Source organism: Scyliorhinus canicula, chromosome 12, assembly GCF_902713615.1.
Source record: "Scyliorhinus canicula chromosome 12, sScyCan1.1, whole genome shotgun sequence".
Lineage (NCBI taxonomy): Eukaryota > Metazoa > Chordata > Chondrichthyes > Carcharhiniformes > Scyliorhinidae > Scyliorhinus > Scyliorhinus canicula.
The window spans coordinates 13,884,023-13,900,584 of record NC_052157.1 but is presented as its reverse complement, the minus strand read 5'-3'; the positions used below and the strand labels follow the sequence as shown (position 1 = coordinate 13,900,584).

Sequence of the window (16,562 nt, the reverse complement as noted above, 5' to 3'; positions counted from 1 at the left end):
TTCTCCCTGTGTCTGCGTGGGTTTCTTCCGGGTGTTCCGGTTTCCTCCCACAAGTCCCGAAAGACGTGCTGTTAGGTGAATTGGACATTCTGAATTCTCCCTCAGTGTACTCGAACAAGCGCCGGAGTGTTGCGACTAGGGGCTTTTCACCGTAACTTCACTGCAGTGTTAATGTAAGCCTACTTGTGACAATAATAAAGATCATTGTTATTTTATTTTATATTCCCAGCATCTGCTACATTCTGCTTTTGCATCAAGAATTCTCCCTTTATCCTGACCAACATTTAGTGTAAAATTGGTCATAAATCTCATTACTTTTCTGGGGACTTGCTATTTGTAAATCAGCTACATGTGCCTATGTAACAAAAATTGATAAAATAATTAATTGATTAATGAGCATCCTGAAATTGAGAATAGTACCCCATAATTACAAGTGTCTTTAATCTAATTGACTTTAATTTCCACTGCATCAGTAAAACCACCCCCCTTTGCGACAATCATATTGTTTCTGGGGAAGCGGCCATTTGAAACTGGACTCAAGTGCATCTTTTTCTCCCCCTCTAACGCTGAGCACCCAGTGCGCAAACAAAGCAGGTAGTCCCGGGCTCATCTCTGGTTGATACTGAGTCTGCTGACCTCAACTGAAATAGCAGTAAAGGCTGTCAAACCTCGAAGGCCTCGGGTGGGAAAATGGACAGAAGGAAATGACAAATGTTTGAAGTGCCAGCAAGTACCCAGTGATTCCAGCTGGACGTTACCAGTATACATCGACTCTGGAGGCGGACTTGACTGGGTCGCAGTTGCCAAGTCGAATAGCCAGATCCAACATACAAGAGAATCAGCTATTTGGCTGGAGTACGGGTGTTGGTGGCTCTGACATCCATATTCAAGAATCAATGCCTGGAGGTGGGGGGTGGGGTGGGGTGGGGTGGGGTGCGGGGGGGTAGAATTTGGGGGTATTGCGATTAATGTGGTGAAACAGTGAACATACGACTGACTATGAGTGGAATGTATTTTTTATTTTTTTAAAAAATCACATTTAACACAAACGTGGTACCTTCGCGTATGACAATCACCTTGCAGTCTTTCGAGGGAATAGTTTTGGAATTGTGGCGGTTATGGAAGGCATCAATGCACGCCTGGAACTTTCTGGAAATAAGCGCTCCATCCTCCCAGCTGCAGTCCACGTATGGCAAACCCATCCACTTACACAGGTAGTCGGGCTGGCCAGAGGATGATGTTTTGTGGCTGGAATGTGCTATAGCATAAGGGGCAAATATGAGTCACTACCTCATGTGCTAACATGCACCTTACTGTAAACAGCTACCAATTTATTTAAAAATTGCATTTTCTTGTTGTGGGCATTGCTGGCATTTACCACCCCTCTGTAGCTGAACCGATACAATTGTCTGGCTTGCTTGATTACTGAATTGGGCAGGTTAAAAGTCAACTACATTGAGGTGGATTGGTGCCAATCCTAGTCCAGGAAGGGATAATAGGTGTCCATCGCAAAAGGACATTACTGAACCAAAGAATAGTACAGCACAGGAACCGGCCCTTCGGCCCGCCAAACCTGTACCGGTCATGATACTAGTTGCCGTTTTTCTTTTAAAAGTGTCAATCAGAAACTTACAAGGTGATGCCAGCACCTCCATTCCATAATTTTGAACCAAAATTAAAATTCTCTAACTGGCATGCAGGGATTTAAGCTTATGGTCTGGATCATTGGCACAGTCCTGACTGAGAATGATTAGTCCTGGAACATAACTGCTATAATGTAAAGCACTGGGTTCATTTTCCGTGAAAATTTAATTCTCTGCTCGGTGTGGTATTTAGCCCTATAGATCATCCCCACGTTTGCAGCATGAGCATGGGGAATGGACAACTGGGGATTTACTTGTGTCCCTGTCTTTACACACAGACTTGGGTGGTTTGGAGGTACGTGCATGCAATCTGTAATTCTGCAAATAAATGCTTGCAGAAGAATATAAAGATTGGATCGGGTTACATCCTTCACCAGCTGGCTCTCTAGAATATAACAGTAAGGAAGGACTCTCACTGTCAGTTACCATCTAATCACTCCCTGCTGTGAAGTGCACGCGTGGATGGGATCATCCTCAGCTATGATGAATCCTTCTCCCTAGTCAGATGGCCTGCTGACATTCAAGGTCCAGGTTCACCCCTACGGTACAACTACCTGGGCAAGGTGACAGGGGAGAGGGAATCTTGAAAGGGGGCGCCTTGCCAAGGTTAACATCGTGAGGCACAAAGCAGTGAACAAGAGCCCCTCAGGTGGTTGCCAAGCCGAAAGGTGAGAGTCCCTGCCCCAGGGGATTAACTGCAGAAAAGAGCATGCTGATTCTAAAATGAAGATGAATACATTGCTGGCTGATATCCAACTGGTCTGCATGCTTGGACAGCAACATTGCCAAAACGGCTTTTTTCACAATCTTCATTATCCAGTTACCCAGAGAGTGATTAGAACATGGAACTTCTACCAAATGGAGTAGTTAAGGTGGCATAAGTACACGGAGGAGAAATAAATAGTAGGTTGGATGGAATAGTTTGTTTCATTGTTGCAAAGGCCTGAATTTAATGCTGTTTTTATCAGTAAGTAACCAAAGCAAACCCAAGCCAGAATGTTGGTGAGATTTCTAAAACACCTGATCCAATAACACAGGATGTACATTTTTGAGTATTGCTTCTTTTTCTGACTTGCAAAGTGCTCTCGGTTGGCGCTCGTAAATAGAGGCCTTCACGCCCTACCTGTAGTCTATAGCAGCGCATCGCAATGTCAGCATGTCTAGTCTCGCATTGAAATTGGTTCTTTGGCTTTCAAACTGCCTTGTACAGCAAATAATCACAGGTCCCAATATAAATCAGACGCAAAGGACTGACACTGTGTACATGTCACGCACCCGGCACAGGATTAGCGAGGGACACAGGAATTGAGACAGAAAAGCCACCAGCGGGGGATGTGGTTTACGTGTAAAGAGTTTCAGAAAATGCTTACATGGGAATTCAGAGTGACTGGTTGAAGATTTACTGGTCTTCATAGCTGTGGGGAAGAAAACAAAAATCTGTTCAGTACAGGCCGACTCGTCACCCTTAAAGCTTAATTCAACAGACAGTCAAATCAACTCGGGAAACCTGAAGATAATTGTTACATCACCGATGCACACTATTTTTAGAATGGTTTTGAAAAACATCTCAATACAACTAGTGAGGTATTCTTAGATTTGCAATAACAGTCCCTTGCTCCATTCATAAATTACTTCTACATGGACAGCACACACTGACAGCAGGAGTGATTGTTTCACTGATGACAAACTTTTACAAAAAGGAAGCAACCAAAAAGCCTTTGCTGACACTTGTGACCCAATTCTTTTTGGACCTTGTGACCAGCTCTATTCAGCCAATGTGGTGGGAGGGGCGGCGGTACATGCTGCAAAAAGGCATAGCACACTCAGGAGCCAAGATCTGAAAATGAAGGGGCTGATTGCCCCAGTCCTGGCTGCTGTTTAAAATTACCCGGTACACGTCAGCAAATAAGGCCTTCCACCACATGGACAGAATGGTACCATGGTTGAGGGACTTCGGCCATACGCATAGACCGGTGAAGTTGAGATTGTTCTTCCCAGAGCAGAGACGGCGAGGAACAAATTTAATGGAGGCGTTCAAAACCGGGACCAGTTTTGCCATGAGTAAATGAGAAGTTCCCAGTGACAGAAGGATCAGTAACTTGACAGAATAGACTGGCAATAAAGGAGCGACATTAAGACATTTGGTTATTTTTTGCAACGCGAACTGCTGTGATCTGCAAAAGACAAATGTGCCCTATTACGTATTTTCTTTTCATTTTGATTTCTTTTCATGTACTAAGTGATCCGTTTGAGCTGCTCGCAGAAAAATACTTTTCACTGTACCTCAATAAACAAATCCAATCCAACTGATAAATACCAGAAGGGCCAGAACAGGTGATTGTAACTTAACTGGGTAGTACTTGCAAAACGGCACGATGGGCCAAATGGCCTGCTTCTGTGCTACATCACTCCAACAACGGTGAAGGTGGAGATTAAAGTCAGCTGACCGAGCTGCATTTTATTGCTCACAGCTAGTTTCAGAAATACTGTCATGCGCAATATCGGTGTTCTAACCGAGCTGGTTTGGCAGCTATAGCTATGGACACATTTTACTGACACCAACATGGGAGTGGGATCAGGGGCGATGGAGGGGTGGAAGAACGATAGAGGAAATGAACTACTACAAATAGGCTGGAGAAGAATTTCCATGTCCAAACAGAGTAGCCTCAGGAAGGAAAGAATTGTAAAACAATTTTAAAAAGCAGGTTTGTTCCCATCTGATCAGAAGATCAGAGAGAGAATATATATATATATATATATATATATTATATATACCGTACTTTCCGGACTATAAGCCGCGACTTATTTCACACGTTTCGAACCTCGCGGCTTATACAACGACGCGGCTTATTTATGGATTTTTCCCGCTTTCTTTTCACTAAACCAATGAAATTGCGTAACGGGTCAAGGTAAAACAATGTAACTTTTTAGTTTACTGTTTAGATTAAATCGAGCGCGCTCAAACATCCCATCATTCTGATTACGGTAGTCATTTTGTCACCCTCATCATGGCAAAGACACGGAGAAATGCATATGATGCAGCTTTCAAGTTGAGGGCGATCGATCTGGCTGTTGGGAAAGGAAATAGAGCTGCTGCACTAGAGCTTGGTCTTAATGAGTCGATGATAAGACGTTGGAAACAGCAGCGTGAGGAATTGACTCAGTGCAAAAAGACAACTAAAGCTTTCAGAGGGAAGAAAAGCAGATGGCCCGAACTAGAAAATGAGCTCGAAGACTGGGTCAACATGCAGAGAGCAGACGGCCGAGGTGTTTCAACTGTACAGATCCGACTGAAAGCCAAAACAATCGCCACCGCAATGAAGTTTGAGAATTTTAGAGGTGGACCATCGTGGTGTCTCAGATTTATGAGACGTAAAGGCCTGTCCATCAGGGTACGGACGAGTTTGTGTCAGCAGCTCCCTCCCGACTACGAGGAAAAAATTTCAAACTTCCGCAAATTCACTGATGCAATGATAGCAGAGCATTCCATTGGCCCACACAATATCATAAATATGGATGAGGTTCCTCTGACATTTGACCTGCCTCTCACTCGGACTGTCAACAGGAAAGGTGAATCATCCGTCATGCTGAAAACAACTGGGCATGAAAAAACGCACTTCACCTGTGTTCTGAGTTGCACGGCATCGGGAGAAAAGCTTCCACCGATGGTGATTTTTAAACGCACGACGATACCAAAAGAAAAATTCCCTACAGGAATTGTTGTGAAAGTCAACAAGAAAGGATGGATGACGGAAAGCCTAATGCATGAATGGCATACGGAGTGCTACGGCAAGCGACCGGGAGGATTCTTTCACAGGAACAAGGCATTGCTCGTTTTGGACAGCATGAGGGCCCACATAACAGATTCTGTGAAAGAAGCCATCAAGAAGACAAACTCAATTCCAGCTGTGATTCCTGGGGGCACAACAAAGTATTTACAGCCACTCGACATCAGTTTAAATCGTGCATTTAAGGTGGCGCTTCGTGTTCAGTGGGAGGCTTGGATGACAAGTGGGGAGAAATCCTTCACTAAAACGGGCCGCATGCGAAGAGCAACTTATGGTCAAGTCTGCCAGTGGGTCCTGACAGCGTGGAGCATTGTTAAAAAATCCACTATCATCAACGGGTTTCGAAAAGCTGGATTGCTGCGTGTTGAAGAGGGCAGCATGAGCTCAGCGGGAAATTTGCCTCCGGATGAAAGTGATGAGAGCGACAATGAAAACAATCCAACATCGGATGAAGCAATTCTGAGGCTATTCAACTCTGACACTGAAGGAGATGACTTCAGTGGTTTCAGTGCACAAGAGGAGGATAGTGACTCTGATCACCTGGGTTGGTGATATCTTGATTACGATCAGTAATAAAATACTTCTTTTTACACATGATTTATTTATTTTTAATGTTTCAAACTGATGATTCTATGTTAATCTTAAGAGCTTAATCGGATTGATTTCGCTCCACAGTGACCAATGACTTTCTTGGTAGGCTATTCTTTACCGCTAATTTTTTATTTTTGTTACAAGCCGTATTTCGTTAAAGCCTGTGTAAAGCTCATTTGTTTCAATGTACCGGTAAGCACCTGCGGCTTATATACGTGTGCGGCTTATTTATGTTCAAAATTAAAAAAAATTTCAAAATCAGTGGGTGCGGCTTATAGTCAGGTGCGCTTTATAGTCCGGAAAGTACGGTATATGTATATAAAGCACAGTGTGTGCCTTTTGAATGTGTCCCGGGAACATTCTGTATTTCCCCCCCTCTCTGTGCAATCAGCTTCACCAAAATTCAAAAGGACAAATTTAATGAGCCAATTTCAAGTTGGCCTTTGGTTAATAATCAAAAAAAGTTAAACCAGAGACAAAGTTTTCTGGAATTGATAACTCTTTTTGCACCCTGTAGAAGTCGAATCTTGGATGTGGCGGGTGCTATCTCTTTCCCTTTTGTTGTTTGGGTGATCTGTTGTTTTTTTTTTCTTTTTCCTTTTGTTTGAAGTTGCTCTTGAAGTTGGGAGGTATTGTTCTTGGGGTGTTACCGCGGTTGTTTGTCAAGATGTTTATATTTTGTAAAAATTTCAATAAAAATTATTTTTTAAAAAAGAAGTCGAATCTTGAGGTGGAGCCCTCGCACCATCCACCCCTACCCCAATTCTCCTCCCCCCCCCCCCCCCCCCACCGCCAAAAGCAATTTTGCGTGTTGGGTGTAGCTCCTTGGACACCTGGATTCCCTCTGGTACCTAAATGCCCATTCCTCAATGAGCCCAAAGGTGAGCAGTTTTGACTGTGGGGACACCCCCTACTGATCCTCACATGCATTTTCCAGTCACTGCAGTGACAGCGAGGGGCGATCCAAGATATATATTTCTTAAAATCATCTGTAACCTTGGATGCTGAGGCAGATTCTTACTGCGGGCCCAGCTAGCTCACAAAAGGCGGGGGAAGATTCTGGAACTTTTGCATTCTTGCGGCTGTTATAAGTCACCAAGAAACCGAACAGCAGCCTCTAACCAGTGGCTCCTTGTTGTCTGCATCACAATTTAGTCTCAAGCTGTATTATCCAGCCCATGACTGCATCTCCAAAGAATAACTTGTTTGATGAATTTAAGCTATAAAAAAAAAGGGAGTCTCTTTTCATATAGAAGATTAAAAGTCCGGATCATTTTTAACAGCACTTAACTTTTCAATAAATAAAAGACTATGAGCACAAACTTTCCATGATGTAGTTTCCTTGCTGACTTGCGTTCCCCCTTTGGCTTATTAAAAAACACATTCAACATTTATTACAGTTCTAGTTATTCTTTCCGATATTCAAAAATACCAGCCCATTTCTTACCAATCACTCTCTCTACGATCTGGTATTGCTTATTGAGGTCAAAAGCCATTTCCTGCTGACAATTGTAATACTCTACATCTTCTGGGGATGCTTTAGCCAGCCTGAAATTGAGAGCAAGGAATAAGTTACAGGCAACCTTCAGGTGTACAGCAGGATCACTTGTTATAGGCGACCATAACTGTTCAGATGCCGGGACATTTTGATGTGACCCCAGAACATTTGTCTCTTATTGCACTAGTGGTCAATGGAATCTGATCCAATCTTCAGGCATCAGTACAGACAACTCGAGCACCAGCATCCCAACTTTCACTTGGCAACGCAAAGCGTTTGGCAGTATCTGCCTCATTTGCCCTTAAACAAACAGTTGTCACAGATAAACCTTTCAACTGAAATGCTCGCCATGGAGAGGCTATTACTTGTTCAGAATGTGTTAACAAACAACGATCCAGAACTGCACACGGGTATTCGTGAACACCAGCTACATGTTCTCCTTTAATAGTGACCCACAAGCCGGATGGTTGTTAAGTCTTTCACCACATGGAAGTAGGCTGCCACCGAAGGTTGAATCTTTGCATTACCATTGCCAATTGGATTTCAGTAAAAAGCCGATGGAACAGTGAGCCGATGAAATTTTGTACAAAACCCCACTTCAACCCCACAAATAAATCTAGTGCAGTTCTCGATGATGCCCTTCCAAAGTCTGGCTGCATCTGTGGAATGCCTTTCATGGTGTGGCATTTCAGTCAACCTGGAGACGCAGCTAAGACCCATCATGCAGGCTAAGTGATTTTTATTTTTAAATTTACACGAAATTTAAAAATTAAGCATTGTCAAACTAATTAAACATAATGCCTTAATTACAATTTAGACGGGTGTCTAAGCCAGAGATCGGAGAGTACTATATTTAGCTTTCGCATTTATAGTAGAAATCTAGTGCTGGGAAACATATAGTTAACAGTAACTTTTTTTTCCAAAGTTTTTTAAAAGTTTAATTTACTAATTAATTGACGCAATGTCAATTAGAGGGGTGCAGTGCTCTGACTGTGAGATGTGGCAGGTCCGGGAGGTTTCCAGTGTCCCGGATGGCTTCATCTGCAGAAAGTCCAACTGGAGCCCCTCACAGACCGCATGGTTCGGTTGGAGCAGCAGTTGGATGCACTTAGGAGCATGCAGGTGGCGGAAAGCGTCATAGATAGCCATTATATAAATGTGGTCACACCCAAGGTGCAGGCAGAGAAATGGGTGACCACCAGAAGGGGCAGGCAGTCAGTGCAGGGATCCCCTGTGGTTGTCTCTCTTTCGAACAGGTATACCCCTTCCCTAGGGGGGGATAGCCTATCAGGGGAAAACAGCAGCAGCTAGAGCAGTGGCACCACGGCTGGCTCTGATGTTCAGCAGGGAGGGTCAAAGCGCAGAAGAGCAATAGTCATAGGGGGCTCTATAGTCAGGGGCACAGATAGGCGCTTCTGTGGACGTGAAAGAGACTCCAGGATGGTACGTTGCCTCCCTGGTGCCAGGGTGTCTCCGAACAGGTAGCGGGCATCTTGAAGGGGGAGGGCAAACAGGCAGAGGTCGTTGTACATATTGGTACTAACGTCATAGGCAGGAAGGGGCATGAGGTCCTGCAGCAGGAGTTCAGGGAGCTGGGCCTGTATAAGAAGGACGGGTTGCACCTAAACTGGAGAGGCATAAATATCCTGGCCGCGACGTCTGCTAGTGTCCCACGGGAGGGTTTAAACTAGTATGGCTGGGGGTGGGTGGGTACCAAAGCAATAGGTCAGAAGGTGAAAGCATTGAGGGAGAACTAGGGAATAGGGCCAGTATGGCTCTGAGGAAGAGCAGACAGGGAGATGTTGCTGCAGACAGGGAGATGTTTCTGAAAACAGCGGGTCTGGTGGCCTGAAGTGCATATGTTTTAATGCAAGAAGTATTACGGGTAAGGCAGATGAACTTAGAGCTTGGATTAGTACTTGGAACTATGATGTTGTTGCCATTACAAAGTCCTGGGTTGAGGGAAGGACAGGATTGGCAGCTAAACGTTCCAGGATTTAGATGTTTCAGGCGAACTAGAGGGGGATGTAAAAGGGGTGGCGGAGTTGCGCTACTGGTTAGGGAAAATATCACAGCTGTACGATGGGAGGACACCTCAGAGGGTAGCGAGGCTATATGGGTAGAGATCGGGAATAAGAAGGGTGCAGTCACAATGTTGGGGGTTTACTACAGGCCTCCCAACAGCCAGTGAGAGATAGAGGAGCAGATAGGTAGACAGATTTTGGAAAGGAGTAAAAGCAACAGGGTTGTTGTGATGGGAGACTTTAACTTTGCCAATATTGACTGGGACTCACTTAGTGCTAGGGGCTTAGACGGGGCAGAGTTTGGAAGGAGCATCCAGGGCTTCTTTAAACAATATGTAGATAGTCCAACTAGGGAAGGGGCTGTTCTGGACCTGGTATTGGGGAATGAGCCCGGCCAGGTGGTAGCAGTTTCAGTAGGGGAGCATTTCGGGAACAGTGACCACAATTCAGTAAGTTTTAAAGTGCTGGTGGACAAGGATAAGAGTGGTCCTCGGGTGAATGTGCTAAATTGGAGGAAGGCTAATTATAATAATATTAGGCGGGAACTGAAGAACCTAGATTGGGGGTGGATGTTTGAGGGTAAATCAACACCTGACACGTGGGAGGCTTTCAAATGTCAGTTGAAAGGAATTCAGGACAGCATGTTCCTGTGCAGAAGAAGGATAAATACGGCAAGAAAAAGGAGGCATTTGTCAAGGCCAGAAGGCTGGGAACAGACGACGCCTGTGTGGATAATAAGGAACATAGGAAGGAACTTAACCAACGGGTCAGGAGGGCTAGAAGGGGTCACGAAAAGTCATTGGCAAATAGGGTTAAGGAAAATCCCAAGGCTTTCTACACGTACATAAATAGCAAGAGGGTAGCCAGGGAAAGGGTTGGCCCACTGAAGGACAGGGTAGGGAATCTATGTGTGGAGCCAGAGGAAATGGGCGAGGTACTAAATGAATACTTTGCATCAGTATTCAACAAAGAGAAAGAATTGGTGGATGTTGAGTCTGGAGAAGGGTGTGTCGATAGCCTGGGTCGATAGCCTGGGTCACAATGAGATCCAAAGAGACGAGGTGTTGGGCGTCTTGAAAAATATTAAGGTAGATAAGTCCCCAGGGTCTGATGGGATCTACCCCAGAATACTGAAGGAGGCTAGAGAGGAAATTGCTGATGCCTTGATGGTAATCTTTAGATCCTCACTGCCTTCAGGGGATGTCCAGGAGGACTGGAGAATATCCAATGTTGTTCCTTTGTTTAAGAAGGGTAGCAAGGATAATCCAGGGAACTACAGGCCGGTGAGCCTTACGTTAGTGGTAGGGAAATTACTGGAGAGAATTCTTCGAGACAGGATCTACTCCCATTTGGAAGCAAATGGACGTATTAGCGAGAGGCAGCATGGTTTTGTGAAGGGGAGGTCGTGTCTCACTAACTTGATAAGAGTTTTTCGAAGAGGTCACAAAGATGATTGATGCAGGTAGGGCAGTGGATGTTGTCGATATGGACTTCAGTAAGGCCTTTGACAAGGTCCCTCATGGTAGACTGGTACAAAAGGTGAAGTCACACGGGATCAGGGGTGAGCTGGCAAGATGGATACAGAACTGGCTAGGTCATAGAAGGCAGAGAGTAGCAACGGAAGGGTGCTTTTCTAATTGGAGGGCTATGACTAGTGGTGTTCCGCAGGGATCAGTGCTGGGACCGTTGCTGTTTGTAGTATACATAAATGATTTGGAGGAAAATGTAACTGGTCTGATTAGTAAGTTTGTGGATGACACAAAGGTTGGTGGAATTGCGGACAGCAATGAGGACTGTCAGAGGATACAGCAGGATTTAGATCGTTTGGAGACTTGGGCGGAGGGATGGCAGATGGAGTTTAATCCCGACAAATGTGAGGTAATGCATTTTGGAAGGTCTAATGCAGGTAGGGAATATACAGTGAATGGTAGAACCCTCAAGAGTATTGACAGTCAGAGAGATCTAGGTGTACAGGTCCACAGGTCACTGAAAGGGGAAACACAGGTGGAGAAGGTAGTCAAGAAGGCATATGGCATGCTTGCCTTCATTGGCCGGGGCATTGAGTATAAGAATTGGCAAGTCATGTTGCAGCTGTATAGAACCTTAGTTAGGCCACACTTGGAGTATAGTGTCAATTCAGGTCGCCACACTACCAGAAGGAAGGATGTGGAGGCTTTGGAGAGGGTGCAGAAGAGATTTACCAGGATGTTGCCTGCTATGGAGGACATTAGCTTTGAGGAGCGGTTGAATAAACTCGGTTTGTTCTCACTGGAATGACGGAGGAGGGGGCAACCTGATAGAGGTCTACAAAATTATGAGGGGCATAGACAGAGTGGATAGTCAGAGACTTTTTCCCAGGGTAGAGGGGTCAATTACTAGGGGTCACAAGTTTAAGGTGTGAGAGGTAAGGTTTAGAGGAGATGTACGAGGCAAGTTTTTATTAAACAGAGGGTAGTGGGTTCCTGGAACTTGCTGCCGGAGGGGGTGGTGGAAGCAGGGACGATAGTGACATTTAAGGAGCATCTTGACAAATACATGAATAGGATCGGAATAGAGGGATACGGACCAAAGAAGTGTAGAAGATTTTAGTTTAGACGGGCAGCATGGTCGGCACTGGCTTGGAGGGCTGAAGGGCCTGTTCCTGTGCTGTACTTTTCTTTGTTAGCATCTAAAAATCAAAGCAAGCTCAGCAACCTGTCCAAAATGACATTTAACTTCAAATGCATGTTGATACTAAAATTCAGAAATCCTTTGATGGAGCAAAAGTTAAGTCTCTATCTGCTCTGACCATGAAGCTCCACTACACTAGTTGAACCACAGTTACAATTTAATAAAGAACACATTACCATTGGTTTACTTCTTCCTCCTTTTTCATAAAGTTCTCCAATTTCTTCAGTCCTTTCACTTTCTGCTGTCTCAATGACTCTTCACTCTCCCAAGTGTTGTGGATATATGACCAGCCCTTCCACTTGATCAGATAATGCACCTCCTTCTCGTCCTTCTCTGGATCGAAGTCTGCCCCTGGATTCCCGCCAGCCTCTACAGCGTAGACTGTGGTCGGGGCTCCAACCACTGACAATGGGAGGGGTGGGGAGAAAAGAAAAGAAATGCAACAAACTGATTCCAAACAACCATCTCCCCCAAAATGTTCAATCACTAAATGTGTCACGGTATAGACCCTTTGGGGAGGGGGGGGGGGGGGGGGGGGGGGGGGGGGGGGGGGGGGGGGGTGGGGGGGGGGGGGGGGGGGGGGTGGGGGGGGGAAGAGATGTTGCGGACACGGGTTCAATCCCGAACCCGGGACACTGTCCATGTGGAGTTTGCACATTCTCCCTGTGACTGCATCGGTCTCATCCCCACCCACCCAAAACGATGTGCAGGGTAGGCGGATTGGCCACGCTAAATTCCCCTTTTATTGGTTAAAAAAAAAAAGAATTGGGTACTCTAAATTAAAAACTAGATCCGGTTGTGGGGAGTCAGATTGGGGCAGCTGACAAATGCACGCTTGCACCATTCACACGCATGCGCTGGGACACCACGCACCCACTGACCAGGGCACTACCCACACACATGCGTGCCCAGGGACACACCGACCGGACGCCACCCACACACACCGACCCAGACACCACCTACGCACACGTGTGCACGCAGCGCACACAAACGCAACACCCAAGCACGGACACAGCAGAAAGTATATGTAACCACACACAGCAAATCAATCAATATCGGGATGTCAGTGGGACACTTGACTAGCAGTGATTTATCATGTAAACATTAAATCGCTCTTTCTCCAGCCTATTATTTATTTATGAATTTTGCCGATTCCCAGCAGAGTTTTCCTATTTATCTCATCCCGCAGTGAAACAGAAGTCCTACTTTTCTATTTCCATTCCAACATTTCCACAACCCTCAAGTAACCAGAAGAGTAACCGATCATTGAGGACATTTTGGATTCAGTGGCAGAAGCTTTCCTTCTGCCAGATGGGAGTGTGTGCCATTCTCTACACCAAATCAAGATTCTGCATTCCTCTCACCTCCTTTTTTCCAAATACGGGAGTCAACCACTTTCTCAATGGTTTCACTGTCATCGCTCTCCTCCAGAGCTGGCTCTCCTGTAACTTCGATGAGATCATCTGAATCAGTCTCAAAATCATCGTCTTCTTTATAACTGAAAACATAGCAATAAGTCAAGATTATGAAAAGGCCTTCTCTCCTGCCCCTGGGGCTGCAAATAAATCAGGCGTCAAACAACTGCCTAGCCTCAAATCCATGCCTATTGAGGTGCGTCAGTGAAGGTCTATTCAGGAGAAAGCCAGGAAGATCGCAGGATGGCACAGTGGCTAGCACCGTTGCCTCACAGCACCAGGGACCAGGGTCCGATTGCGGCCTTGGGTGACCGTCTGTGTGGAGTCTGCACGGTCTCCCAGTGTCTGCATAGGTTTCCTCCAGGTGCTCCGGTTTCCTCCCACAGTCCAAAGATGTGCAGGTTAGGTGGATTAGTCATGCTAAATTGCCCTGAGTGTCCAAAAGGTTAGGTGGGGTTCCAGGGATAGGGTGCTCTTTCAGAGGGTTGGCACAGACCTGATGGTCCAAATGGCCTCCTTCTGCACTGTAGGGAGACTATGATTCTATGAAATGACAAGTAACAAAGACCAGCTGAGGCTTGGACCCAGGCCCGCAACAACCAGGAAGAATAAAGCTCCGAATCATTTAAATTGGTTGCTCACCATCCTTGAGCTCTGTAAATTAAAACATTTCCTTTCCTTAATCTTTCTCCCTCAAACCCATGTGGATAAATGTGCAGTTATCTACTTCTGACAGGGACGCAGAATGGCAGAGTATTATTTAAATGGTGTGATTGGGAAATGTCGACGTATTAAGGGCCCTGGGCTGTCCGTCCTAGTGCACCAGTCACTGAAAGCAAGCATGTGGGTACAGCAAGCAATTTGGAAGGCAAATGGTATGTTGGCTTTCATTGCAAGGGGACTTGAATAAAGGAGGAATGATGTGTTACCGCAGCTGTACAGAGCATTGGCAAGACCACACCTGGAGTATTGTGTGTAGTTTTGGTCTCCTTATCGAAGAAAGGATATACTTGCCATAGAGCCAGTGCACCAGACGTATTCCTGGGATGGCAGGATTGTTGTACGAGGAGAGATTTTTTTTTATTCGTTCATGGAACATGGGCGTCGCTGGCTGGGCCAGCATTTACTGCCCATCCCTAATTGCCCTTGAGGGGGCAGTTAAGAGTCAACCACATTGCTGTGGGTCTGGAGTCACATGTAGGCCAGACCAGGTAAGGATGGTAGATTTCCTTCCTAAAGGGCATTGGTGAACCAGATGGGTTTTTACGACAATTGACAATGGTTTCATGATCATCATTAGGCTTTTTTAATTCCAGATTTTTATTGAATTCAAATTTCACCATCTGCCATGGTGGGATTCGAACCCAGGTCCCCAGAGCATTGCCGTGGGTTTCCAGTTTACTGGTCCAGTGAGAATACCACTACGCCAACGCCTCCCCTAAATTGGGTCAACTGGGACTGCATTCACTGAAATTTAGAAGAATGAGAGGGGATCTAATTGCAACGTATAAAGTTCTGACAGGGTTGAGATGACTGGGTGGAATGGCAGAGCAGTCTCCAAGGGCTGAATGGCCTACTCCTGTATCTATTTTCTATGTTTCTTAAAGGGGATGGATGCATTTCCAACTGGGGGTGTGGGTGCAGAAAGAATGACCCTTCAATAGTGTGTTCAAGTAGGCAATTTTTGAACAGTTATCCATTCCACAACTGGAAGGAAAAAGGCACGTAGTGACCAATTTCAACCACAAACTCATTCAAGAAAAAAAACGACGTGGCTCAAATAAGGTGCATCCTGAAATTATAACCGGGCAAGATGCGGAGTAATAATATGAGGAGCTGGTGGCACATTAGTAATGTCACTGGACCAACAATCCAAAAATGCAGGCTAAATAATCTGGGTACATGGGTCCAAAAACCCACCAAAATGGAATTTAAATACAATTAAGAAATTTGGAAGCACGACAACTTTCACCAATTGTTGCATGATTCCACTTTGGCTTTTCCCCCTCAACCCCCATTAATACCTCCACAACAATTTGATTTCACATCACTGACATCTTAAGATGACAAACTCAGTTCACAGTGAGATATTCAACAGCATACAGAATAACTTTCAGACCATGTCATTGACTGCACTAACCTCACATTTTTTGTCACACATTTGCGCGTTTGTCGTTTGGGAGTGTCGTCGTCATCATCGTCATCATCATCAGAAGAATCCCTTCTCCTTTTCTTTCCCCTCCTAGGTGTCTGTCTTTTGCCTTGAGTCCTGGCTGGTGGTCTAGGAAAATTACAATCAACAATAGATAAGAGATCCCAAAGCAATGAGAATTGTCATGGTGCTGATGGAGGCCAGAAGGCCCATGGTGCCTGCACCGGCTCTCCAAATGAGCATGACTTAGTGCCATTCTCCTGCCCTTTCCCCGTACCCATTCTTTCTCTGCTAGTAATCATCTAATGCCTTCCAGTGCCTTGATTGAACCTGCCTCCACCACAAGTTCAGGCAGTGCATTCCTGACCCGAACCACTCGTTGGGCGAGCAAGCTTTTTCTCACATCACATTTGCTTCTTTTGCGTATCACTTCAAACATGTCCCCTTGCATTCTTGATCCTGTTATGAGCGGAAACAGTTTCTCTCCATCATGCCCCTCATGATTTTGATCATCTTTATCAAACCTCTTCTTAGCCTCTTCGGAGAACCGTCCCAACCTTCTCCAATCTGTCCTCATATCTGAAGCTTCTGATCCCTGGAAGCAGTCCCGTAAACCTCTTCTGCACTCTCGCCAATGCATTCACATCCTTCCGATAGTGTAATGCCCAGACCTGTACAAAATACTCCAGCTGAGGTCTAACTAGTATCTTGTATACGTTCAGTTCTTGTACCCCAATGAATAAAGTCCAGAATACTATAGGCTTTATTAACTGCACTCTCC

At 45.3% G+C, this 16,562-nt stretch overlaps 1 protein-coding gene across 5 annotated transcripts in view; it reads right to left on the bottom strand.

Moving 5' to 3' along the window:
- chd2 (chromodomain helicase DNA binding protein 2) overlaps nt 1-16,562 on the bottom strand; it is a 105,767-nt gene that overhangs the window by 50,240 nt on the left and 38,965 nt on the right. For all 5 annotated transcript variants that reach the window (XR_005462511.1, XR_005462510.1, XM_038813434.1 and 2 more), the window contains 6 exons: nt 15,770-15,910; nt 13,579-13,712; nt 12,391-12,616; nt 7,470-7,570; nt 3,014-3,058; nt 1,077-1,258 (listed from right to left, as the gene is read on the bottom strand). Coding sequence is in view for 3 of the 5 variants with exons in the window: in XM_038813434.1 (XP_038669362.1) it covers nt 1,077-1,258; nt 3,014-3,058; nt 7,470-7,570; nt 12,391-12,616; nt 13,579-13,712; nt 15,770-15,910 (829 nt within the window). In the remaining 2 variants the exon portion in view is untranslated. The remainder of the gene's footprint in view (nt 1-1,076; nt 1,259-3,013; nt 3,059-7,469; nt 7,571-12,390; nt 12,617-13,578; nt 13,713-15,769; nt 15,911-16,562) is intronic.